This window comes from Schistocerca americana, chromosome 11 (genome assembly GCF_021461395.2).
Source record: "Schistocerca americana isolate TAMUIC-IGC-003095 chromosome 11, iqSchAmer2.1, whole genome shotgun sequence".
NCBI lineage: Eukaryota > Metazoa > Arthropoda > Insecta > Orthoptera > Acrididae > Schistocerca > Schistocerca americana.
In genome coordinates, this window is record NC_060129.1 from 167,085,073 (window position 1) to 167,111,109 (window position 26,037).

Sequence of the window (26,037 nt, forward strand, 5' to 3'; positions counted from 1 at the left end):
AGGAATGTTACTGTTCCAAGCATGGCCATAGTACACAAATAAAATTTCTGGAGATCCAAGCACAGCATTTTACTGCATGTATACATGCAGTTTTGTTTGTGTTTTTGATGGAGGGGCACGGGGGGAGTGCAATTTTTTTTTTCATTTTTTTCCTTGCCTCCATTTATCAGTCAGAAGCCAATTTTTAAAAGTTTTCACAGAAAAAAAAAATCAAAAAATTTTATGCATATCATCATTTCTCAAAATATTTGCTTTTCAAAGTTACACTCTTCTGTATGCGTCCAAATTAGCAAAGGAAATGTTTTGTTCACTCTGATGCTGATACCTCAAAACTGTGCTTTCAGAAGGGTGCAACAGTGTTCTTTTAATGACGAAAATCTCCATCCGTGTGCATTCCTCATTTAATAGGAGGGCAACACAAAGCCGTTAGGTGATAAATCGTGGCAACGGGACAGTAATTCGATATTTCCCTCTGCCATATAGTCAGCCGTTTGACATGCTGTGGGACAGCTGGCACTCTCATTGTCAAGAATGATGCAACGTGTCAGCTGTTTCACCTGATTTCATTGCTGGCCTGTGGCAAACAAACTGTTGTGTACCTTTTGGCACTGTTCTTCAATCACAATCGGTGCTCAATCTCTGACTCACATTTTGTCTCCCGTTTAGCAGTTCCGTATCGAGTTTGCATTTTCTCCGCCACACGTTTGGAGCATTTTCTTACTCCAAGTTTTTGAGTATCTTGCAATATGGAACAAATCTTTTTCTCACCTAATTGTCCACGCAAAAGGTATTTCAGTCTCTGATATGCTTAAGGATGCTTACCACTCGGCAATTCCCGTAAATTTTTTTATTGACAGCATCCACCCTTTTGTAGTAACTACCAATTTTCACTGACATTCAAAATATTATTACTGGTGGAAGCACGACTGTGAAGAAAACTCTACAAACCAACTGCAAACAGTCATTTTTTAAGGTGATCTTCTACGATTGCAGAACAGGAGACATTGTTCCCATCTTCAAGAAAAGCAAAAAAAGACTTTGTAAAAACTACAGAGCAATAACCCTTATGAGTCATACAGCCAAGATTCTTGAAAGAATTTTACTGAATCGAATAAGTGAAAAGATAGAAAAGGAGCAGAGTGAAGAACAGCATGGGTTTAGGAAAGGAAGAAGCACGATCGACCTGATATTTTCTATCCGTCAACTGATGGAAAAAAGTTGGGAGTGTAACAAAAGGGTGATAATGGTTTTTATAGACATAGAAAAGGCATATGACTCAGTTAACAGGGAAAGACTCGGGGGAAGAAACGAAGAAGATAGATATAGAAGATGGTTACATTAATGTAATAAAGACAATGTATGGAGGACATAATTGTAGAATTAGGACACTACGGGGAACTCTGAATGCTTTGAAATAAGACAAGGACTTAAGCAATGAAGTATTCTATCTCCTGCATTTTTTAATGTTGTGATGGAGGGAATGAACAGGGCAGTTAAAGATATAGTAAAAGAAAAAGACAAAAAGATGATTTTTGCAGATGATATGGTATATGGGGTGATAAAGAGGTAGATGTACAGTTACAGCTTGATGCGTGGAAGGAAATAATGAAAAGGTATGGATTAAAAATAAATAAAGATAAGAGTGAAATAATGGTATTTGGAAGAGAGAAAGGGATCAACGGAAATATTACCTTGAATGGAGAACCCCTCAAAGTGGTAGAAAGTTTCACTTATATAAGGAGTGAAATATCCAGGGATGGAAGAATAACTAACGAAATTAATAGGAGGTTACAGAAGGGAGGCAATTTCTACCAAACAATAAAACACCTGATTTGGAATACGGAAGTTTCAGAAAAAGCAAAACTCCTTATGTATAAGAATTATTACTTCCCTATTGTCACCTATGGTGGGGAAACATGGACAATGACAGAAAGGAACTGGAGCAGACAGCAGGCAGGGGAAATGAAATTTCTTAGAGCAGTTAAGGGAAAAACAAAAATGGACAGAGTAAGGAATGCAGAGATTAGAAAGGACCTTAAACAAGAAAGTATGAGAGAAGAAATTGAAAAAAAGAGATTAAGATGGTATGGGCATGTTAAAAGGATGCATGGGCAGACTCTCCCCAAAATTATGGAAGAACTAAAGATGGATGGGAAAAGACCTAGAGGGTGCCCAAGAACACGGTGGAAAATGGGAGTGAGAATATCTGTAGAAAGGAGAGGTGTGACCTGGCAGCAAGAGGAGGAAGAAAAGTGGTGGGAGGACCGAGCCAAATGGAGAGGACTCATCAGCACCCAGACCCAGCAGTAACTGGAGCGGGATTCGTATATAGACGGATAGATAGATCTACTACTGGCAGTTGAAAAAAGCATTTTGAGGTCTGTTGTTGTTCTGCTTGCCACAATCACATCAACTATCAATCCGTAACACTGCAAAGGGACACGAAGTGGAATGGGTGCATAAGCTCGGTTGTGGTTCTGGTGTATGGTCGACTTGGATTTATGGAAATAATTCTGGGAAAGTGTAGCTCGTGTATAAAAGAGACCGTGTAGAGAACAATTGTGGGACTCATTCTCCAGTACTGCTCAAGTGTTTGGGATCAGTAGCAGCAGTTCATATTAATGCCTTACCATAAAATTCCGAGTTATCTTGTTTTCATTATTTTGACAGAAACTTACAATTCGGAGTATACTCGGGAAACTTAAGAGTAGACCTCTGAAAACATAAAATCCTGCTAGTATCCATTTCAGCACTGATAGTTAAGTGTTTGGCCACTAGAGAGCATCCGGTCCTGCATTTGTAGCCCGGCCGTCGCGTTTCAGTTGAGGTGCTCACCGCTAGATGTCGTCTTTACTGCATGCAGCTGTGGATACTCGAAAACAAAACATATCCTTTCAACCTCTCTCCTGTATTATTGTTTACACAGTGCTTTCAGAAAAGAATCACAATAGTGATCCTGAGTTGATAATGAATTTAACAGCTCAGAAAACGAATAAGAATGTCATGTCACTTCATCGCAGACTGTAACTGATGACAGTTCGTCAGTCGAGTGATAAGTACTCGCCAGCTGTATGAGATAAATACTTCCACTGAACTACAGCTATCTCTTCCGAGATTTATGTTCGTAGGAAACAATTTTGAAATACATGATTGGACTTCATAGCTACACAGAAACTAAAAATGACTTCAAGTTACCTGATATTTTGCTCAAAGCCCAGTGCACGAGTATACTTGGGATTTTATTATTGGTGATGTTCAAAATTTTGTAACTCAATATTTTGAGCTTTAAAACCTGTCTTTAAATGTTTATATGCAATATCATTCATTATAGGAGGTTTTTCATTAATTAAAAAATATTTTCTGGAACATGACTTGAGGAAACAACTGTTAAGTTAACGGGTCAAAAGAAGATGTGGACACGTACTGCTATATTCTTTGCAGGTAGGTTCAATCCACACACGAGTATTACGGAAACGCAGTGCACCATACAATGGCTAGTGGAAAATGTAGATACAGATGAAAGAGTGAATGGAAGGGTCAATTAGTGATGACCCTCCAGAAATAAATCATAAGAAATTAATATTTGCGATTAAACTTACCTGATGCCATGTTTCCAGAAAGTATTAAGAGACACAGTTAAATTCCGCAAGAATTCTGGTTTGACGTGCTCACATTTCGCACTTTTCTGTCGACTTTTTATTCCAAATTGCTAGTGCCATATGTATCGACACTTTCATCCTCGTAGCGCCTTCACTGAAAAATTTATGTTTTCAAATTAATTTCACAAATAGATTTGGGTCAAATAACTTTCATTAATAACTTGAAAATAAAGGATTTTTGGACATATGTTTATACAAAAAATTTTGTCTTGGTGTAAGAAACCATTTCCCAAACTCTGTAAAAGTATATCCTAATCTTGCCAGGTAAAATAAATTCATAAAGAAAATACACTATCAATGGAGTATCTAATATTTCAGCAAAGTGTTTTAGTGTTGGGAGCAGCATAAAATTCCTGGTTGTTCATATTCAAACCATATACTGTAATGTGGCAGACCAAGAAACACTACATTGATGTGATCGACATCAGAAACGATGGCTTTCCACAGGCAGTGAAACAACAAATGTTTTTTAATTACTATTAACTTCACCATTCTTAACTGTAATAAACAGAAGTCTACCAGTGTCATTATACTTTAAAAGCACACACGTGGGTAGCATAATATCATTATTTTATAGCGGGGATATTTGAGAACACAACATGAGAACAACTTAGAAATTTGTATGAGGTATTTATCAAATGTTTAACTGTAATGAATTGTTCAGCTTTGATCCTTATTATGCAAAACAGTCATACAAGCAATAATTTAATTTAAATTTAGGCTAAATTAATTTATTGCAACTTTAATCACACTGAGATTTAGTCTCACAGTTAATGACTGTAGCATATCATTTGTGTCTGTATGATTATGTATATAAGGAAAATGCCCCCCCCCCTAAAAAAAACAATTATTAAAGTGATTAACTTATTAAAAAACTTCATCCGGGGCACAGAACATTTTGGGTGTGAAACATGGAGCCTAGGGAAGAAGTAAATGAAATCAAGATAAAAAGAATACACAGGCCTACCAATCGTGAAATCTCCCAAAGAAGTGGCGATGAGACAACACTGTGGAAAACAACAGAGAAAAAAATGACATAAGGGTAGCTGTCACGTAACATGTCACAAACATTCTAAAAGGAGCCAAAAAAAGACACAGAAATGGCAAGCAAGACTCCAATCAGCATTTTTAAAACAGACCATAAATAAAAGAATAGAAACTCTCTGTAGGATTATTAACAATGTAGGGAAATATACACTGTTACTTACTGTAAATATGACATGATAAGTTTCAGACAGGCACAATTATAAGACACTTAGAAAAGCTTATGGCCACAGTGTTCATAAGCAAAATAGAAACACACACCATTCATTTTCATAAGCAAGCACACCTCACGCACCCACGACTGCCAATTCTGTCAGCTCGGACCTGAATGCAACTATCACGTGGGGTGGAAACAGCAGCCTGGAGGGGGCGGGGAAGGTGAAGTTATAGTTGTGCATGGGTGTGAGGACAGAGGAACAGGTGCAGTGTCAGGAAGTTCTGAAGCAGGAATGTGGGGAAAAAAATGTGAAAGAGGAGAGGAGTGGCAGAAGATGGGTGGGTGTATTCACAGAGGGCAGCACACCGACAGGGCGAGAGACAAGAATGGGGAGGAGATGAGAGATTAGGGGGGATGGAAACTGTTGGACGGAGTGTGTGGAGACAGTAGGTTACTGTAGGTTGAGGCCGGGATAATTACGGGAGCGGAGAATGTGCTGCAAGAATAACTTCCATCTGCTCAGTTCAGGTGAGCTGATGTCTGAAGGGAGAATCAACAAGGCTCGGGTAATGAAGCAGCCACTGAAATTGAGGATGTTATGTGCAGATGCTTGTTGTCCACAGGGTGTCAGCTTTCATCTCTGCCACAGATTGGCAGTGGCTGTTCATCACGGTGTACAGCTGGTCGTAGCCGTACCGATATAAAAAGCAGAGCTGGCAAATGACGTGGCTGCTTTCATAGGTGGCACAGCCCCTGATGGGGTACAATAAACCTGTGACAGGATTGGAGTAGGAAGTGACGCGTGGAGCGGCAAAGTGATGAACTAGGATGTTGTGGAGGTCAGATTGGTGACAGAACATCATTTTAGGAGGGTGGGAAGAATTTGGCCCAGTTGTTCCTCAGTGAGGACATGATGACATGTATTTGAAGCCCTGGCGAAGGACGTGGTTGATTTGTTCCAGTCTAGGGTGGTATACTGCGATATGATACAGGAGTCAGTAAGTATGCTGAAATGGAGTCGGCTTGTAACAAGTCTAGATTGAGATCTGCTAACACGACTGAAAGCAACCAGCCTAGAAACTGGAAGAACGGAAGTAGCAATACCACTTACCTTCATACGTATATTAAAAGAGGAAGAAGGTATTGTCCCGAATAAATCTCTCAGTACAGCAAAGAGCGAGTTCCAATATGAAACTTCCTGGAGGATTAAAACAGCCGGCCATAGTGGCCGAGTGGTTCTAGGCGCTTCAGTCGGGAACCGCGCTGCTGCTGCGGTCGCAGGTTCGAATCCTGCCTCGTGGGTGGATTTGTGTGATGTCCTTAGGTTAAGTTAGGTTCAAGTAGTTCTAAGTCTATGGGGCTGATGACCTCAGATGTTAAGTCCCATAGTGCTTAGAGCCATTTGAACCATTTTGATTAAAACTGTGTGCCAGACATGGACTCGAACCCAGAGCTTTTGCCTTTTGCGCCACCGACTAAGCTATCTGAGCATGACTCACGATCTGCCCTCACAGCTTTTTTCCTGACAGTACCTTATCTCCTACCTCCAAAATGTGACAGAAGTTCTGCATACCTTGGGCATTAGCACTCCTGGCAGAAGGGATATTGCAGTTAATTAGCTCAGCCACAAGCAAGGAGAGTGGTGGAAACGACATCTGCCCCCTGGCGGGTGTGTCCCTGTCCGAGTGCAGTGCAAGCAGAGCTTCTCTACGGGAAAAGTTTCCTGGCATTTGCAGCCATACTGTTCATCACAAATGGAAAAAGTGCACATACTTTGGCACGCACATTTAGTACAGTGAGTTTCAAAAGATTGTAATATTTTTTTAATTTTGAGGTTACAAATAGAAAATACACAAATTAACAAGCAAAGACTTTCTGCTATTTATTAATAATCTACATCTCCATCTATACTCTGCAAACCACAGAGAGGTGCATGGCAGGGGTAAGTACATCACCATTGTGCCAGTTTTAGTGTTTCTTGCTGTTCCATTCACATACAGAGGGCAGGAAGAAAGAATGATTTGAATGCCTCTGTGCATGCAGTAATCATTCTAATCTTATCTTCCCGATCGCAATGTGAGTGATACGTAGGAAAGTTTGTTAACGGACTTTCTCGGGATATGATTCTCGAGTTTCTCCCGGCGTATTTGATAGTCAAAATATCCACGGGTGTACTGCCGGTCTACAGTGTCCAATGGGCACAATATTTCGGCGATCATACATGTCGCCATCATCAGGTGAACTGACGGACTGAGCTCCTGTGAACGTGCCGGCACGGAGATCCATACACTATGGCTGCTCAGGGGGAACAGTTATTAAAGTGATTAACTTATTAAAAAACTTCATCCGGGGCACAGAACATTTTGGGTGTGAAACATGGAGCCTAGGGAAGCAGTAAATGAAATCGAGATAAAAAGAATACGCAGGCCTACCAATTGTGAAATCTCCCCCAGAGCCGCCATAGTGTACGGTCTCCGTGCCGGCACGTTCACAGGAGCTCAGTCCGTCAGTTCACCTGATGATGGCGACATGTATGATCGCCGAAATATTGTGCCCGTTGGACACTGTAGACCGGCAGTACACCCGTGGATATTTTGGTTTCTCAGGATAGTTTATGTCTGTCTTCAAGAGCCTTCGAGTTCAGTTCCTACAGTATCTCTGTGACACTGTTCCATGGATTAAACAAACCTGTGACAATTCGTGTTGCCTTTCTCTGTATACGTTCAATATCCCCAGTTAGTCCTATCTGGTATGGATCCTACACACTTGAGCAGTATTCTAGAACTGGTCACACAAGTTATCTTTTAAGCAATCTCCTTTGCAGACTGATTACATTTACCCATATTTTACCAATAAACCAAAGTCTCCCACCTGCTTTGCCCACAACTGATCCTATGTGATCATTCCATTTCATATCCCTACAAAGTGTTGCACCCAGGTGTTTTGTACGAGTTGGCCAATTCCACTCACTTATAGTATAGTTTTTGTTTTGTGAAGTACACAATTTTATATTTTTGATCATAAAAGAAAACTGCCAAATCTTTGCACCACTTTGAAATCTTACCAAGATCTGACTGAACATTTATGCAGCTTCTTTCGGAAAGTACTTGCATCATCTGCAAGCAAATCTGAGGTTACTAATAGTATCATCTGCGAGGTCATTAATATACAATGTGAACGGCAAGGGTCCTAACACACTTGCCTGGGACACACCAAAAGTTACTTCTACATCTGATGATTACTCTCCATCCAAGATAACATGCTGTGTTCTCCCTACCAAAAGTCCTCAATCCAGTCACAAATGTCACTTGATACCTCATATGATTGTACTTTTGACAATAAGTGCAGGTTCGGCACTGAGTCAAATGCTTTTTGGAAATCAAGCAGCATTTCATCTGCCTGGTTGCTTTGATCTAAGGCTTTCAATATGTCGTGTGAGAAAGTGTGAACTGGCTTTCATGTGGTCAATATTTTCAAAATCCATACTGCTTAGCATTGAGGTGGTCATTCTGTTCAAGATACCTCATTATGTTTGAGCTCATAATACGTTCTGAGATTCTGTAACAAATCAATGTCAAGGACATTTGACAGTAGTTTTGTGTGTCACTTCTACCACCCTTCTTGTAGACAGGCTCGATCTGAGCTTTTTTCCAGTTTTTTATTTGAGAGATTGACGATAGATTATAGTTAGAAGGGGGGCCTACTCAGCCCCAAATTCAGTGTAGAATCAGACAGCGATTCCATTGGGGCCTGCACCTTTGTTCAATTTTAACAATTTCAGCTATTTCTCAACATCCCTGACACTAATACTTATTTCATTCACGTTTTCAGTGGTACGAGGATTAAATTCAGGGAAATTCACTTGTGTTTCCTTTGTAAAGGAACATTTGAAAATGTAGTTAAGCAATTCAGCTTTTGTTTTGTTATCCTCAATTTCAGTTTCTGTCTCACTCACTATGGACTGGACACTAACTTTGGTGCCACTAACAGCAGTAACTTATGGCCAGAATTTTTTGGGTTCTGTGAAAGATCATTTGACAATATTCTGCTACAGTAATCACTGAAGGCAACATGTAACATCCATTACATTATCAAAAGGAGTCAAATACAAAAAACCTTTATTGCTATCTCAATTGTGTTACCACATCAATCACCATTTCTTCAATATGTCCACAACGTTTCCTCCCCAAAATAAGAGCTGTTTCAAAAATTGAAGACCAATATGCTAAATGACAGTTAAGAACTATTCTCCATGCCCAAGGAGGAATGAAATGAAATTTCTCCTTCAGTGCATCGAACTTTGTCAAAAGCCACCCCTGAAAATTATACACTGCAGTTTTAAAGATTACTCACTGATGACCTAATGTGAAAAGTTACTTGTGCAAATACTCCTTTCTGAATTCATTCTTCAAATATGGACTGTACAGAAGAACATTCCTCAAGTCTTTCAAGCATAAGCTGGAATTACTCACCCAAAAGCCCATTCTGTACACAGAATTTACACAAGCTGCATGGAGAAATTCTCCCACTCGTCTTTGTGTCACCTTACAAGAATCAAATTAATGCGTGAGATGTGCACATCGGGTGTCACTGAAATGGTGTAAATTTGTGGCACCTGTTACAGTTACAGTGCGCAACACTGAAATTTTCAAAGAATACATATAAAATTAATGAAAATGTTTACAACAAACAATGGAAAATCCAACATGGAATAATGACAATATTATGAAATGGATAGATTGCTACTAACCATACAGCAGAGATGATGAATTACAGACAGGCACAACAAAACGACTGTCAGAAAGTAAGCTTTCGACCAAAAAGGCCATCGTAAAGGTTCCGTAATGTGAGGTACAACAGCCGTAAGTGTTTTATACAGTGGATTTTAACCATCAGCTGTTTATTAGGAAAAAACCTGTGATGCCTGTCTGTCTGATATGAGATATGACTGTCAGTATTGTAGGACAAATTATGTCAGGTGTTTGTACAATTTCACTTGATAATGTTGATACCGTTTAACTTGAAAGAAATATGGGAAGCTTTCAACTAGTCTGTTGTGCCATACATCCAGGATGATGGTTAATAACCGAAACTGATGAAAGCTTTTTTAAAAAAAAAAAGCTTACTTGTTTGACAGTCTACTTCTTGTGCCAGTCTGCGAATCAGCATCTTCGCTATATGGAAAGTAGCAATCTATCCTTTTCGTAACATTTCCGTGAACGACAATGTTTCTAATAAGAAACCGCATGCAGATACAAACACAATCAAGTGACAGAAGTACTCTGTTTCCGATAGCCTTCATATTCCATTCGTACTGCTCTGCCCCTTTCCATTAGTTCTAGGGTCCTGATTGACTTTCCTTCCTTATCCTTGACCAGATCTTTTTCCTTCCCTCTCTTTTCCCATTCGAAGTTCTGTGCAGTGAAAATACTAAATGGGCAGTGCATAATTATTTTTCTCACTCTCCTTGATCAGGTATGTGTAAACATGGACAAGTGTACATCAGAAAACTTTGATACCGGCTATAGTGACCACCTTTCGCAATTACTAATCATACCTGTAAATCACATTTCGACCAGTATAGAAAACGTCACCCATAAAAGAATTTATAGTAGGGAAAATATTGAACACTTCCAGTACCTAATCAGCGAACAATCTTGGAGAGAAGTATATGATACCTGTAGTACCAACGAAAAGATGGAAAATTTTTTGAACATTTTCAAGTATAACTTTGACATAGCCTTTCCACAAAGGAAAGTGATTTCCAAAAGCACAGACAGATTCAAAAACTGGATTACATCAGGCATTAGAGCACCTCGAAAAAGGAAGCGGGAACTTTTTCTGCAGTCAAAAACTCACAGCAATCCAGAATTTATTAATTATTTCAAAAAATAAAAGTTAGTTTTTAAACGGGTCATAAAAAAGGCAAAAATTCAGGAAAATGACAAATATATTATGAAGTCATCCAATAAAACTAAGTCCATGTGGAAAGCTGCGCAGGATCTTACAGGGAAGAAGACAGCTCACAAAAATATTGTGATATCATATGATGGCAAGAATGTCACTAACCCTAGGGCAGTTGCAAACAGTTTCAATTCTTATTATGCAACTGTTGCTGGAAAATTAGTGAAGGAAAAATTTGGAAATCCACCTAATACAACATGTAAAGAACTTTCATCTAAACAAATAAATAATATATCCATGTTCCTCAGTCCAATAAGCCCAACAGAGCTCCTAAATACCATTAATTCACTGAAGAGTAAGTATTCAGCTGGTACTGATGATATTCCAGATTATATTATAAAAATAACAGCCCGACAAATACATTCGCCTTTATTGGACATATGCAATTCATCCTTATCTACATCCATACTCTGCAAGCCACCTGACGGTGTGTGGCGGAGGGTACCCTGAGTACCTCTATCGGTTCTGCCTTCTATTCCAGTCTCATATTGTTCGTGGAAAGAAGGATTGTCTGTATGCTTCTGTGTGGGCTCTAATCTCTCTTGATTTTATCCTCACGGTCTCTTCGCGAGATACATGTAGGAGGGAGCAATATACTGCTGGACTCTTCGGTGAAGGTATGTTCTCGAAACTTTAACAAAAGCCCGTACCGAGCTACTGAGCATCTCCCCTGCAAAGTCTTCCACTGGAGTTTATCTATCATCTCCGTAATGCTTTCGCGATTACTAAATAATCCTGTAACAAAGAGTGCTGCCCTGCGTTGGATCTTCTCTATCTCTTCTATCAACCCTATCTGGTACGGATCCCACACCGCTGAGCAGTATTCGAGCAGTGGGCGAACGAGTGTACTGTAACCTACTTCCTTTGTTTTCGGACTGCATTTCCTTAGGATTCTTCCAATGAATCTCAGTGTGGCATCTGCTTTACCAACGATTAACTTTATATGATAATTCCATTTTAAATCACTCCTAATGCCTACTCCCAGATAATTTATGGAATTAACTGCTTCCAGTTGCTGACCTGCTATTTTGTAGCTAAATGATAAGGGATCTATCTTCCTATGTATTTGCAGCACATTACACTTGTCTACATTGAGATTCAAGTGCCATTCCCTGCACCATGCGTCAATTCGGTGCAGATACTCCTGCATTTCAGTACAATTTTCCATTGTTACAACCTCTCAATATAGCACAGCATCATCTGCAAAAAGCCTCAGTGAACTTCCGATGTCAGCCACCAGGTCATTTATGTATATTGTGAACAGCAACGGTCCCATGACACTCCCCTGTGGCACACCAGAAATCACTCTTACTTCGGAAGACTTCTCTCCATTGAGAATGACATGCTGCGTTCTGTTATCTAGGAACTCCTCAATCCAATCACACAATTGGTCTGATAGTCCATACGCTCTTACTTTGTTCATTACTGACTGTACCTGCAAAACACATTTCGACCAGTATAGAAAACGTCACCCATAAAAGAATTTATAGTAGGGAAAATATTGAATACTTCCAGTACCTAATCAGTGAACAATCTTGTGGTGTCTTCCCTCAGCAACTGAAAATGGCAAAAGTAATACCCCTATATAAAAAGGTGGTCATCAATGTATGGGTAACTATAGGCCTGTGTCTCTATCGCCAGGGTTTTCGAAAATTATTGAAACAGTGTTCCTTTCAAAACTAATTACACTCTTCGACAAGAATAATATTATTTCTGGATGTCAACATGGCTTCTGACCACAGCAATCAATTGAAACAGACACTTTCAATCTGATAAACCATGTCTTAAATGCACCACAGAAATATCTCAGGTTTATTCTTGGATCTAACAAAAGCTTTTGATGTGATTGATCATTCTATACTCCTGAGGAAACTTGAATGGTATGGTGTAAGAGTGTGCCAAATCAGTGGATTGAATCATATTTGGAATATCACTCTCAGGTAACTGAAATTAAGTACATGGAAGGAAATGAACTCCAGGTACACCTTCCAGAACCATGTGGACTAAGTCATGTTGTTCCACAGGGCTCCATTTTAGGTCCCTTTCTTCTTTTGTTCTACATTAATGATTTCCCATCACACATTAGGGATTCTGAACCAGTACTGTTTGCAGATGACACCAGTAAATTGATTGATGGGAATAAATAAGAAAATCTTACCGCATCTGCAAAAGATACTACAAAAAGTGTGTCTGAATAGTTTACCAGAAACAGGCTAATAGTTAATCCCCAAAAAACGGTACTCATGAATTTCCACACTGATCAAAATAAAAATCCAGCACAACCTGTAATATGTATAGGTAACCAAAACATTAGTGCTGTCAATGAAACTAAATTTCTTGGGATTCATATCCAAGAGAATCTTAAATGGAGCACTCATATCACATCCCTAAATTCAAAACTAGCAAAAATGAGCTATGTAGTAAGAATTCTCTGCAACAATACTGAAGTAGGGTATCATTTTCTGGGGAAATGTACACCAGGCCATAACAGTTTTCAGGAAACAAAAGGCTATTATAAGAATAATAAAACGAGTGAGCAGCAGAAAACCATGCAAACCTTTCTTTAAAGATCCTACCCTTTCCCTCCATTTATATACTGGAAGTAGTCATGCATGTCAAAAAACGCATACTGAGAAAAGAAAACCTTTTTCCTCAAAACAAAAGTGTCCATGATTACAGTACCAGGTCAGACAGTGACATACATGTTAATCATTGTAACACCACATTATGCCAAAAAGGTGTATATCATGCTGGAACAAAACTTTACAACTGATTACCAAGCCATATAAAATTTCTTCCTGAACTACAAAGCTTTAAAAAGTCTGTGACAGCCTACCTTCTGAAAAACTGCTACTATTAAATCTCACAGTATCTTATGCAAGAAAAAAATGTAATTTGTATCTTTAATTGTAGAAAAAAGTTATAAATATACGGTATTTCAGAAATTTGTAATTACTAACTGTATAGATCCAATTTGTCATAAAAATTTTAATCATGTATGTTTAACGTTTGAAAAATCAATAGCTAAAAAAGGTTTTCTGTCCAACATCCTGTGTACAATATATGTACTGAAAAAGAGATTTATATGGACAAATAAATAAATAAGGTATTGCATGAGGATTCTTAAAGCAAATGTGAATGTATTTAAATTTTTATTTACATTATTTAGTTCATCTGTCATTTCAGGTTTCCCTGAATATGTATGTGCATAAAAAGTTTTTCTATTAATGCAAGGAGGATTTTCCATGCAGTGAATTTATTGCAAGCCTGTTAGTTCTCAAACATTATTTAATCGTGGTTACGACGACTCCGCCATCTAATTAGGTCGGAACGGACCCTTCAACAAGGTCACACACCTATACTATCTTCTCCTCATTAAAATCGCGTTGGATTAACTGTAACGTTCTCTAACGCCTGCGGTATTTATATGGTTGACTTTATTATATTAAGCTGTCGTATCCTGTAATATTGTAAAATGATCCTTGGGCAAAATAATTCCTGGCACTGAACGTACTCTATACTTGCAATTTACACAATTTTCATTTCTGTATACATTTGCTCCGCGCAATAGAGTTTTTTTTTACTGTCTCTACTTACTGACTCTACTTTTGCAATATTATTCTTTAAAGGTAGTTTACAGACAAATTCTGACTAAGAAGTTAAGTTTCAACCCGAGCATGTTATAACAATTTGGCATACGACGGTAAACGATAATTTGAAACCAACAGAAAGGAAATTCGTTAATTAAAGAAAACTTGTATCTGTGTGGGGGATTCGAACGTATATGCTCCTGGGGAGAAAACCAGTCTCGACCAAACTGCTACATGCAATAAACAGATTTTTCATCTTATTAAGGTAACAAATGTTTCTCAGGAGAGAGCCAAAGATTAACTTCCATATCGTATTCCATGAACATATGTACGATTTCTGGATGAATCATTCGTAAAAGGTGAAAGTAATTACGGATTGCATTAGGCTCTACAGGGAATATGGATTTTATTTAATATTCTATCATAGGATGGAACGGAAACTCAGAAACATCATAATGAACAACTACCTCTGCTGTAAGGTCCACGGAAATCTGGAATATCAGCATTTAGAACCCAAACAATCTTAAAATGTTTGTATCACAAGGCTCTTACAAATGATACGACAAACATTATTAGCAGAGTATATTTGAAATGTACATTGCTTCCCCTACCTTTACTTTATCAACCACAAGACGATTGCAAAACATTTCTGTTTCGAATGCTTCACTTCATAAACATTAGATTACGTCTAATTCACGAGTGATGCCTTCCGATAAACACTTAATGACAGTGCCCATTTACAGAAAATCATGCACTTTAGGGTACATATACAGAGAGTAACATATGTCTACAGACAGCAAATCCTCCCGGTACGTTGCGCTCTGCGTATCTCGGGTTTGCAGGTCCTAGCGCTTCCCGGCGGCAGACATCGAAAGCTTCAGCGGCCCTTACACGATCAATAATACAGGACGGTCTCCCTAGACCGCCCAATAATATTGTGGTTCAACGAAAAAAAAAAAGAAAAGAAATATATGATGGGATACTGAATAATGGGATGCGAACCCTCAGCTTTGCGAAATGACGTCAAAGCTGCAACAGATGATGCATTTCAAAGACATGGACGAAAGTTGAGAAACAAAAGTGATGTAGCACATAGAAAACAGATCGTGGACATACACCACCTATATCTATATTTCGAATGCTTTTTTCGCAGTAGAAAGTCCTAGTACCCTATTTTTCAGTTGGTCAAAGTAGGTAAACTGATGGATGGGACATTAGTGTAGCAAAAAACATACGTAAAATTGGCATGGGAATACTTCAGGTGATGTACTGGGTGATTCACGAAGAAATGCAAATATTTCAATATGTTATTCTACAAGTAAGACTAAGGAGAACAGTTCCTATAAACATAGGTCCGCAAATGTTTAGACACACAGTTACAGCTAATAAAAGATTTTGCCTGAAATTTAGCAACTTAGCTAATGTGAATCCATCGCAAAACTATACGAGGTTAAAGCAAAGCACGATTTCCATTTATTTTGTTGTTATTGATCTAGTGAATCTAATAAAACATGTCCCAGACATGTACATGCAGTAGTTTTCCAAAACATCCAGAGAAGCAAAGAAATAATTTCGTAAAATTTTTAATTTATTAACTATTTGGCCCAATTTGTTTTTTAAATTCCAGCCAATTGCACAAAGTTCTCGGGTCTAGTGATACAGGGGGATACAACACGTCGGCTTTGACCAATGACGTCAGAATTGGCCAGAGAGAATTTATTACACAGATGAAGGAGCTGACAAGAATGTTCAGAAACAAAGGAATACAAGAGACGAAAAATATAGTTGACATACATAAAGGCTAGTAGTATTTTCACGTTAAGGATATCGCGTGGTTGTATCGTATTATTTCTCTGGAAAATGAAAGGGGAAAAATTGATGGAAAATATTGGTAGCATAGAGTACATCACGTCACATATATATTCATTCGAACTGTATTACTTAAGTACAACGGGATACAAGATTCGCGTACGTCGATTTATTCGTTTTCACTAGCATTGGTGTCCTGTTGTTCAGTTGCACTATGTATCCCGCGCTTCACTAAACCCTGTTCTTACGTAGATATTAGTACTATCGATGGACGAACGAGCTACGTACATAATATTTGTATCCCATACTTCCGCTGACCTTTATATTTGTACACTGCTAACGGAAACGTGGAAATGGTACGTACGTTACATTTGCAACCTGTACCTCAGTTGAACTACGCGAAGAGGCAATAAGACGACACATATACAATTTGTATCCCGTACTGCACTATGGGGTACATTTTTTTTTTTTTTTTTTTTTTTTTTTTTTTTTTTTTTTTTTTTTTTTTTTTTGTCTTCGATGCTAATAGTATCCCATTCTGTACCTGAGCTATATAGCCATACACAACATTTGTATCCTGCTCTCCAGTTGACATATATTGGTAAACATATCTCATCAATTTTACATATGTCGTTCTTTTAGAATACGTAGTGTCAGTGTGAAGGTCAGCTGAAGGACGGGATACAAATTTTAGTTGTGTCGGCCGTTTCGCCTTCAATATTGCTAGTACAGATACGAAAAAATCGTATTGATACTAGTGCTGAGAAACGAAATAAGAACGACAGCTGCGAAATTTCTGTTACGTACTGGACTACACGAAAACATACGTATTGGTGTAATATAATAATGAAATATGAAAAAATAGACAAATGCAGTAAAAGAAGAAAATGGAAAAGTGAACTTACCAGACAGGAACTTCCTAAAAGAACCGAAGCTCGCCTAGAAAGACATCAACAAAAATCACATACCCACATAGACAACAAACACAACATTACGAAAACACACACACACACACGCATACATACCAACACATTCACTCCCACCCACCATCCTAATGTGAAATTAGCTAACATATTTCAGACGGTACATTTGACCAGCATGTTTAATAACTCATTTAAACGGGCAATATGTTTGGGGAATACTGTGTCTCCATGAAAATTCGTCTATGTGACTTTGAAGTGTGAAATTCTGGCGTTTCCCCTCCCTACAAGAGATTTCACAGCTGACCAATAACCCTCTATGCTATTTGTGCAAGCCCCTATGCTTGTGGACAATGATCTGAACTCAATATTTTGATTAACTATGAGATGCTGATAACCCCTTTCCCCTAAATCCTATATGAAGAAAACCCGTCTGAAATTACAATGGAACCCTCTGCAACGCGATCTTCAGTTAAGCTGACCAAAACTCCCGTCTTTCGATTGGGTACTACTTTAAACACTACATCCTCACACTCTTGACCTTAAACCAAATCCCCCCCCCCCCTTTACACATAATCCCACCGGAGGTTACCCCCTATTGTACTTCCTTTTGCCAAAATGCGACCCATCAGTTTCGACCATAACACCTCCACCTCCCCCCTATATTTCATGTACTCCTCACACACTTCCTTACAAAAAGAATACCAATCCACAACTGTACGCTTACTCACACGACGTTCATGCACACACAGCCAGACGGGATATCTCAAACATCAACAGTAAGTGATTTTTAAATGTCTCTCAAGGCGAGCTTAGATTTTTCGAACCACGTCCCTCTTCTAATGGGTCGCCACAACCTATCTCTTGCTGCAGCGCCGTAAGAATAAGTCGTGAGTACGGCGACGAGATACACTTGTGAGGCTCATATCTTCGCCGCACTCACGACATCGAACATAGTTAGCAACGAGACCACACATTTGCAAAAAACAAATCGTGTCTTCGCCACAGGTTCATCGGAACAGATAAATCCATACCTACAAACGAAAATGAGGTACTAACAGTTGTTCTAAAATAAGAAACTAATAGTCCAGATTACCTCAATATCGTTAAGAATGTTATTAAGTACCGAATGAATTGGAAACAACCAATAAATTTAATAATTGCATACGAAGAATATTTTCAGCAACATGTAGCGATCTCTTTTAAAATCACATTCAATTATTTTAATGTACAATGATAGCGCTTATCCGGAACACAGAACTGTTTTATTATCTATGACGTAATTGGTCAAAGCCGACGGGTTGTATCCCCTGCTTCACTAGACACAAGTTTTCAATAGAAGTTGTAGTGAATTTAATTTTGGAAAAATTATGGTAATAACGCTAACTGAAACTGTACTATTGTGTCAGATAATCTGCTTTTATTAATACCATAGCTCACGTGAATACACGTTAAACCGAGAAAACAAAGTTCAAGGTTAAGGAAGTTGTACAGTGTACATACAATTTCACAATACATTCACAATAAATGTTCAAAAATGTCTCCACCGAGTTCAATGCATTTAGCTGCACGTGTATAAACAGATTCAATGACATAAAATTTCTATGTTCTTAATAGAAAGTAAACAAATTTACACTACTGGCCATTAAAATTGCTACACCAAGAAGACATGCAGATGATAAACAGGTATTCATTGGACAAATATCTTATACTTGAACTGACATGTGATTACATATTCACACAATTTGGGTGCATAGATCCTGAGAAATCAGTACCCAGAACAAATACCTCTGACCGTAATTACGGCCTCGATACGCCTGGGCATTGAGTCAAACAGAGCTTGGATGGCGTGTACAGGTACAGCTGCCCATGCAGCTTCAACACGATACCACAGTTCATCAAGAGTAGTGACTGGCGTATTGTGACGAGCCAGTTGCGCGGCCACCATTGACCAGACATTTTCAGTTCGTGAGAGATCTAGAGAATGTGCTGGCCAGGGCAGCAGTCGAACATTTTCTGTATCCAGAAAGGCCCGTACAGGACCTGCAACACGCGGTCGGGCATTATCCTGCCGAAATGTAGGGTGTCGCAGGGATCGAATGAAAGGTAGAGCCACGGGTCGTAAACACATCTGAAATGTAACGTCCACTGTTCAAATTGCCGTCAATGCGAACAAGAGGTGACCGAGACGTGTAACCGATGGCACCCCATACCATCACGCCGGGTGATACGCCAGTATGGCGATGACGAATACAGGCTTGCAATGTGCGTTCTCCGCGATGTCGCCAATCATAGATGCGACCATCGTGATGCTGTAAACAGAACCTGGATCCATCCGAAAAAATGACGTTTTGCCATTCGTGCATCCAGGTTCGTCATCGAGTACACCATCGCCGGCGCTCCTGTCTGTGATGCAGCGTCAAGGGTAACCACAGCCGTGGTCTCCGAGCTGATAGTCTACTGATAGTCTACGCTGCTGCAAACGTCGTCGAACTGTTCGTGCAGATGGTTGTTGTCTTGCAAACGTCCCCATCTCTTGACTCAGGGATCGAGACGTGGCTGCACGATCCGTTACAGCTGTGCGGATAAGATGCATGTCATCTCGACTGCTAGTGACACGAGGCCGTTAGGATCCAGCACGGCGTTCCGTATTACCCTCCTGAACCCACCGATTCCATATTCTGCTAACAGTCATTGGATCTCGACCAACACGAGCAGCAATGTCGCGATACGATAAACCGCAATCGCGATAGGCTGCAATCCGACCTTTAGCAAAGTCGGAAACGTGATGGTACGCATTTCTCCTCCTTACACGAGGCATCACAACAACGTTTCACCAGGCAACGCCGGTCAACTGCTGTTTGTGTATGAGAAATCGGTTGGAAACTTTGCTCATGTCAGCACGTTGTAGGTGTCGCCACCGGCGCCAACCTTGTGTGAATGCTGTGAAAAGCTAATCATTTGCATATCACAGCATCTTCTTCCTGTCAGTTAAATTTCGCATCTGTAGCACGTCATCTTCGTAGCAATTTTAATGGCCGGTAGTGTACTTATATAACAATCCTTGCTTCTCTGGACGTTCTGGAAACTACTGCAGATACACGTCTAGGACATGTTTTATTAGATTCTCCAGACCAATAACAACAAATTAAGTAGAAATCGTACTTTACTTCAACATCGTACTGTTTTGCGATGGCTTCATATTAGCGAAGTTCCTAAATTTCAGGAAAAATCTTTTACTGGCCCAACTCTGTATCTAAACGTTTGCAGACCTATGTTTATATGAACTTTTTTCTTTAATTTTACTTGTAGAATTACGTATTAAAATATTTGCATATATTCGTGAATCACCCTGTATGTATACGTTGTTTCCTGTACTTCAGTTGACCTATATATGAAGGGCTTATTTCAATAGTGGTACAAGTCCATTTTTGTTCAAATTGAGATACAGAGCCCTAAAGTTAAATGAGCGCTGAAAAATCTGCAGTTGAGATACCAGAAATATTCAAGCGTATGGCTTCTTGCTGGAGATGAACCTTCCTTTCTGTTTGTTTGGCTCATTAATTTCAGAAGCGTTATAGACCGAAAAGTGGAGGTAATGGACTTGTACCACTATTGAAATAAGCCCTTCATATGTGAACTGAAGTACAAGATACAATTTTAATGTATGTCGATGTTTTGGCTAGTACTAGTATCAACTGGAGAATAGGATGCGAAGCCAAAAAAAGCGAGAAACGTAAAATTTGTATCCCATACTTCAGTTGACGTACATATTTCAATTGAAGAATAGGACACTAGTATTAGCGAAGACGAAAAAAGCGACATACGTAAAATTTGTATCCTGTACTTCACTTGACCTATATAAGTCACTGAAGAATACGTACGATACGATCTGAAGTACAAATGCCAGTGTTATGCATGCTTTTTTGCTTTCGGTGGTAGTTCAGTTGATCTACATAGTACAGGATACGAATCAGTTGCAAAGGAAACAGCAGTCGAAAGCCTTATTATCAGACAAAGGTATAATTCAAATTGTGAGGACAAATGATTTTAAAGTTACCAGAAGTGACAAGAAGCATACACAGTATCCATCTCTTAACAACACATTAACTTATTTTTATTTACGATTATAGCCGATTTATTCAAATGGTTCTAATGGCTCTGAGCATATGGGACTTAATTTCTGAGGTCATCAGTCCTCTAGAACTTAGAATTACTTAAACCTAACTAACCTAAGGACATCACACACACCCATGCCTGAGGCAGGATTACAACCTGCGACCGTGGCGGTCGCGCGGTTCCAGACTGAAGCGCCTAGAACCGCTCAGCCACACCGGCCGGCCCGCCGATTTATTACACTACTGGCCATTAAAATTGCTACACCAAGAAGAAATGCAGATGATTAACGGGTATTCATTGGACAAATATATTATACTAGAACTGACATGTGATTACATTTTCACGCAATTTGGGTGCATAGATTCTGAGAAATCAGTACCCAGAACAACCACCTCTGGCCGTAACGGCCTTGATACGCCTGGCCATTGAGTCAAACAGAGCTTGGATGGCGTGTACAGGTACAGCTGCCCATGCAGCTTCAACACGATACCACAGTGCATCAAGAGTAGTGACTGGCGTATTGTGACGAGCCAGTTGCTCGGCCACCATTGACCAGATCTGGAGAATGTGCTGGCCAGGGCAGCAGTCGAACATTTTCTGTATCCAGAAAGGCCCGTACAACACCTACAACATGAAGTCAAGCATTATTCTGCTGAAACTTAGGGTTTCACAGGGATCAAATGAAGGGTAGAACCACGGCTCGTAACACATCCGAAATGTAACGTCGACTGTTCAAACTGCCGTCAATGCGAACAAGAGGTGACCGAGACGTGTAACCGATGGCACCCCATACCATCACGCCGGGTGATACGCCAGTATGGCGATGACGAATACATGCTTCCAATGTGCGTTCACTGCGATGTCGCCAAACACGGATGCGACCATCATGATGCTGTAAACAGAACCTGGATTCATCCGAGAAAGTGACGTTATGCCATTCGTGCACCCAGGTTCATCGTCGAGTACACCATTGCAGGCACTCCTGTCTGTGATGCAGCGTCAAGGGTAACCGCAGCCACGGTCTCCAAGCTGATAGTCCGTGCTGCTGCAAACATCGTCGAACTGTTCGTGTAGATGGTTGTTGTCTTGCAAACGTCCGCCTCTGTTGACTCATGGATCGAGACGTGGCTGCACGATCCGTTACAGCCATGCGGATAAGATGCCTGTCATCTCGACTGCTAGTGATACGAGGCCGTTGGGATCCAGCACGGCGTTATGTATTACCCTCCTGAACCCACTGATTCCATATTCTGCTAACAGTCATTGGATCTCGACCAATGTCGTGATACGATAAACTGTAATTGCGATATACTACAATCCAACCTTTATCAAAGTCGGAAACATGATGGTGCACATATCTCTTCCTTACACGAGGCAGCACAATAACGTTTCACCAGGCAACGCCGGTCAACTGCTGTTTGTGTATGAGAAATCGGTTGTAAACTTTCCTCATGTCAGCACGTTGTAGGTGTTGCCACCGGCGCCAGCCTTGTGTGAATGCTCTGAAAAGCTAATCATTTGCGTCTCACTGCATCTTCTTCCTGTCTGTTAAATTTCGAGTCTGTAGCACGTCATCTTCGTGGTGTAGCAATTTTAATGCCCAGTAGTGTACTTTGGGGATCACTCATGTGGGCGTCCACGGGTCCAGTGCAGCTTATGCAAGGCACTGTGACAGCCAACGAGTATTATACACCAGTTGCAGAGGCATTCTTCAGCAGGATAATGCGTCTTGTTCCAAGGCCGGGAGTGTGATGGAGTGGTTTGAGAAACATGGTGGCCAGCTCCAATTCATGTGCTGGCCCCCAACTCGCCAGATCTGAACCTGATCGAACACATTCAGGATGTGATCAAATCTGGTATCAGAGCTCATCGCCCCCTTCCGGGGATTAGGCGACTTGTGTGGGCAGAAATGTTGCCAACTGTCTCCTATGTCCCCGTGCTTCTATGCCACGACGCTTTGCCACTGTATCCGTGCCAAAGGTGGACACTCTGGCTATTAGGTAGGTGATCATAAAGTGTGGGTACAAAATGTTCTTGTATAGCTCGTGCATGGAGGCTATAATGGGGTAGCAGCTTATTCTTAGCTTGTGATGCAAAAACAAACAGTCAGAGTTGTAACTATAATTGATGTTTATTTAGTCAGTGACTGTTCTCAGGCCACACCCATTCTCAAATCGACTAATGTTTGCCAATCAAAATATCCGTCAATATAGCAGGAAAGAGAGGGTGTTTCATCCCAACATTGGAGGCTTTGAGAACTGGGCGTAGCCCGAACCGGTCACCGATTAAATAAACATCCATTTTATTTGCAGCTCTTGGCTGTCTCTGTTTCTATCACAAAATGTCCTATTTTACATCATATACTGACTATATTAAGTCGGGTGATGCTGAGGGAATTAGATTAGGAAATGAGACACTTAAAGTAGTAAAGGAATTTTGCTATTTGGGGAGCAAAATAACTGATGATGGTCGAAGGAGAGAAGATATAAAATGTAGACTGGCAATGGCAAGGAAAGCGTTTCTGAAGAAGAGAAATTATTTAACATCGAGTATAGATTTAAGTGTCAGGAAGTCATTTCTGAAAGTATTTGTATGGAGCTTGTGGTACAATTTGACTAGGAGAATGGATCGGTTGGTAGGACATGTGTTGAGACATCAAGGGATCACCAATTTAGTATTGGAGGGCAGCGTGGAGGGTAAAAATCGTAGAGGGAGACCAAGATATGAATACACTATAAGCAGATTCAGAAGGATGTAGGTTGCAGTAGGTACTGGGAGATGAAGAAGCTTGTACAGGATAGAGTAGCATGGAGAGCTACATCAAACCAGTCTCAGGACTGAAGACCACAACAACAACAACAACAACAACTGACTATACCAGGTTAGTGGGAACTGTAAATTGGTACCAACTGGAATCGTAAATTTTATGAGGGTTTAGTAATCTGGAGTTATAATGCTTGAGACATAGTGATGGAAACATCATGCAATAATACATATACTGAACGATTATATTCGGGTTAGTATGTATACACGCACATCAATATCTATAAATACTTTTATTCATAATTTTATGGTAACTAATTTTTTAAAACGTCTTCGAGCAAGGAACCATACTATTCATTCGTAACACTTCTATTTTTGTACTCGTCGGCGCTAACGTCCCACTATTCCAGCAATTATTTATACATTTCACTGCATTCCAATATTAACGCTCTTTTGTATTGTTTTGAACTCGTTTTCAAAGCCACAACAAAACGAACATAGTTACGTCCACAGTTTACAATAGGCGAGAGACTGGCAAGGATAAATTGTCAATACATCTACATCTACGGGAGTGTCTCGTCGTGCCAATAAAACGAGCGGCTGCAATTACGTTTCAGACCGGAAACCGGCATCTTGTGACTAGCTGCTGTATACGCATGGTTGCAAAGACAGTTGAATGGCTGACGCGGAACTCTATGCTCGAGTGGAATATGATTGTATACTCGTGGCTACTTTTCTTCATTTTGATCCCTCAGTTATCTATATGCACTAAAACAATTAGCAAGTATACTAAAATAGCTGACGGCTTTTAAAGGGAAAATATGATGCTAATTACTAGAGACCGGATTATATGTGTCATAAAAACCTTAAAATATGCATGAAAAATGCGTGGAAAGTGTCGAAATATGCAAGATCAAATAATAAAAAAACATGGTAGTTAATGCGTGCATTATATCTCAAAGTCGAACCTGTGCATTTCAGTTACGACGCAGAGCGCCGGTCAGTACATTTAGAACGCTGATATCATTTTCTGAATACTTTCTGGTAGAGGTTAGGAAGGGGGCCTTTCAGGGATTCTTTTCTAAAAATTTCAAAAATGGGGACGCATACTGTGTCTCAAGAATTGTTCCTTCTGTGCCATTGTTGTCGGTAACAAGTGGATGCGATGAGAATGAGTCGCAGTGAAACAATCGATATGTACAAGACCAACTTCTAAATATATCACAAGCAGAGAGGGCACGTTCAAAAACTACGCAATATTTTATTAAAAAAAAACAACACACAATCTAGAATTGTTTGAACAGTATGAATTTTTAATTAATACTATTGGACCAAAGCATCATTTACAATTTATTTTAGGCGTTTCTACTACTCTAAACATAAACGATGTTCAGTAGTAAAATTGTGTCTTCGATCACTCAAAACATTTTTATAAGCAGAAAAGGAACATTCTACGTCAACTGAGTTAACTGAACAGTGTTTGAATTTGGGTGCTATGTTGGCGCTTATTGTTTCCCGTAAACGTTCACCCACCCCATTAATAAAACTACCAATTTGGCACAAGAGTTCAAAGCATGGGTTATTGTTTAAAATGTTTTCAAGCTTTTCTTTAAGTTTTCTTGGGAAACCTCTGGCAATGAGAAGGTCACTAGAATAATTTTATTCATTAAATGAACTAATTCATTCAACGTCAAACCTTGAGTTTCAAGCTTTTTAAATACTTGCAGGTATGTGGGAAAAATGAGAGCTGATCACAGCAATGTCTTTTTTAATATCGGACTCATTAAAAGCTTCCTTGCATTGGCAAACAATCAAAGCCTCCGTACTATCGAAGTCGTTTAGGCTACTACCCCACTAATGGCCTCAGAATGTTCATTGTAAAACAACACAGCTTCGACCCACGTACCCCAATGGGTTCCCACTGGTTCGGGAGGTAAAGGCACGTTTGGTATTTCTTCTTTGTACGTCTTGTTGCGAGCAGGAGCCTTTAGAAACACTTTCTTTCTGGATGA

The 26,037-nt window shown here is 39.7% G+C and overlaps 1 protein-coding gene and 1 long non-coding RNA gene across 2 annotated transcripts in view; both read right to left on the reverse strand.

The window, feature by feature from the left end:
* The window catches only part of LOC124553707, a 28,921-nt gene extending 13,664 nt beyond the window's left edge, over positions 1 to 15,257 (reverse strand). The window contains exons 1-2 of the mRNA XM_047127609.1: positions 15,026 to 15,257; positions 3,600 to 3,753 (exon numbers count right to left, since the gene is read on the reverse strand). Of these exons, the coding sequence (XP_046983565.1) occupies positions 3,600 to 3,609 (10 nt within the window). The 5' untranslated portion in view covers positions 3,610 to 3,753; positions 15,026 to 15,257. The remainder of the gene's footprint in view (positions 1 to 3,599; positions 3,754 to 15,025) is intronic.
* The window catches only part of LOC124553708, a 583,058-nt gene that overhangs the window by 101,938 nt on the left and 455,083 nt on the right, over positions 1 to 26,037 (reverse strand). The gene's annotated exons all lie outside the window — the stretch shown is intronic.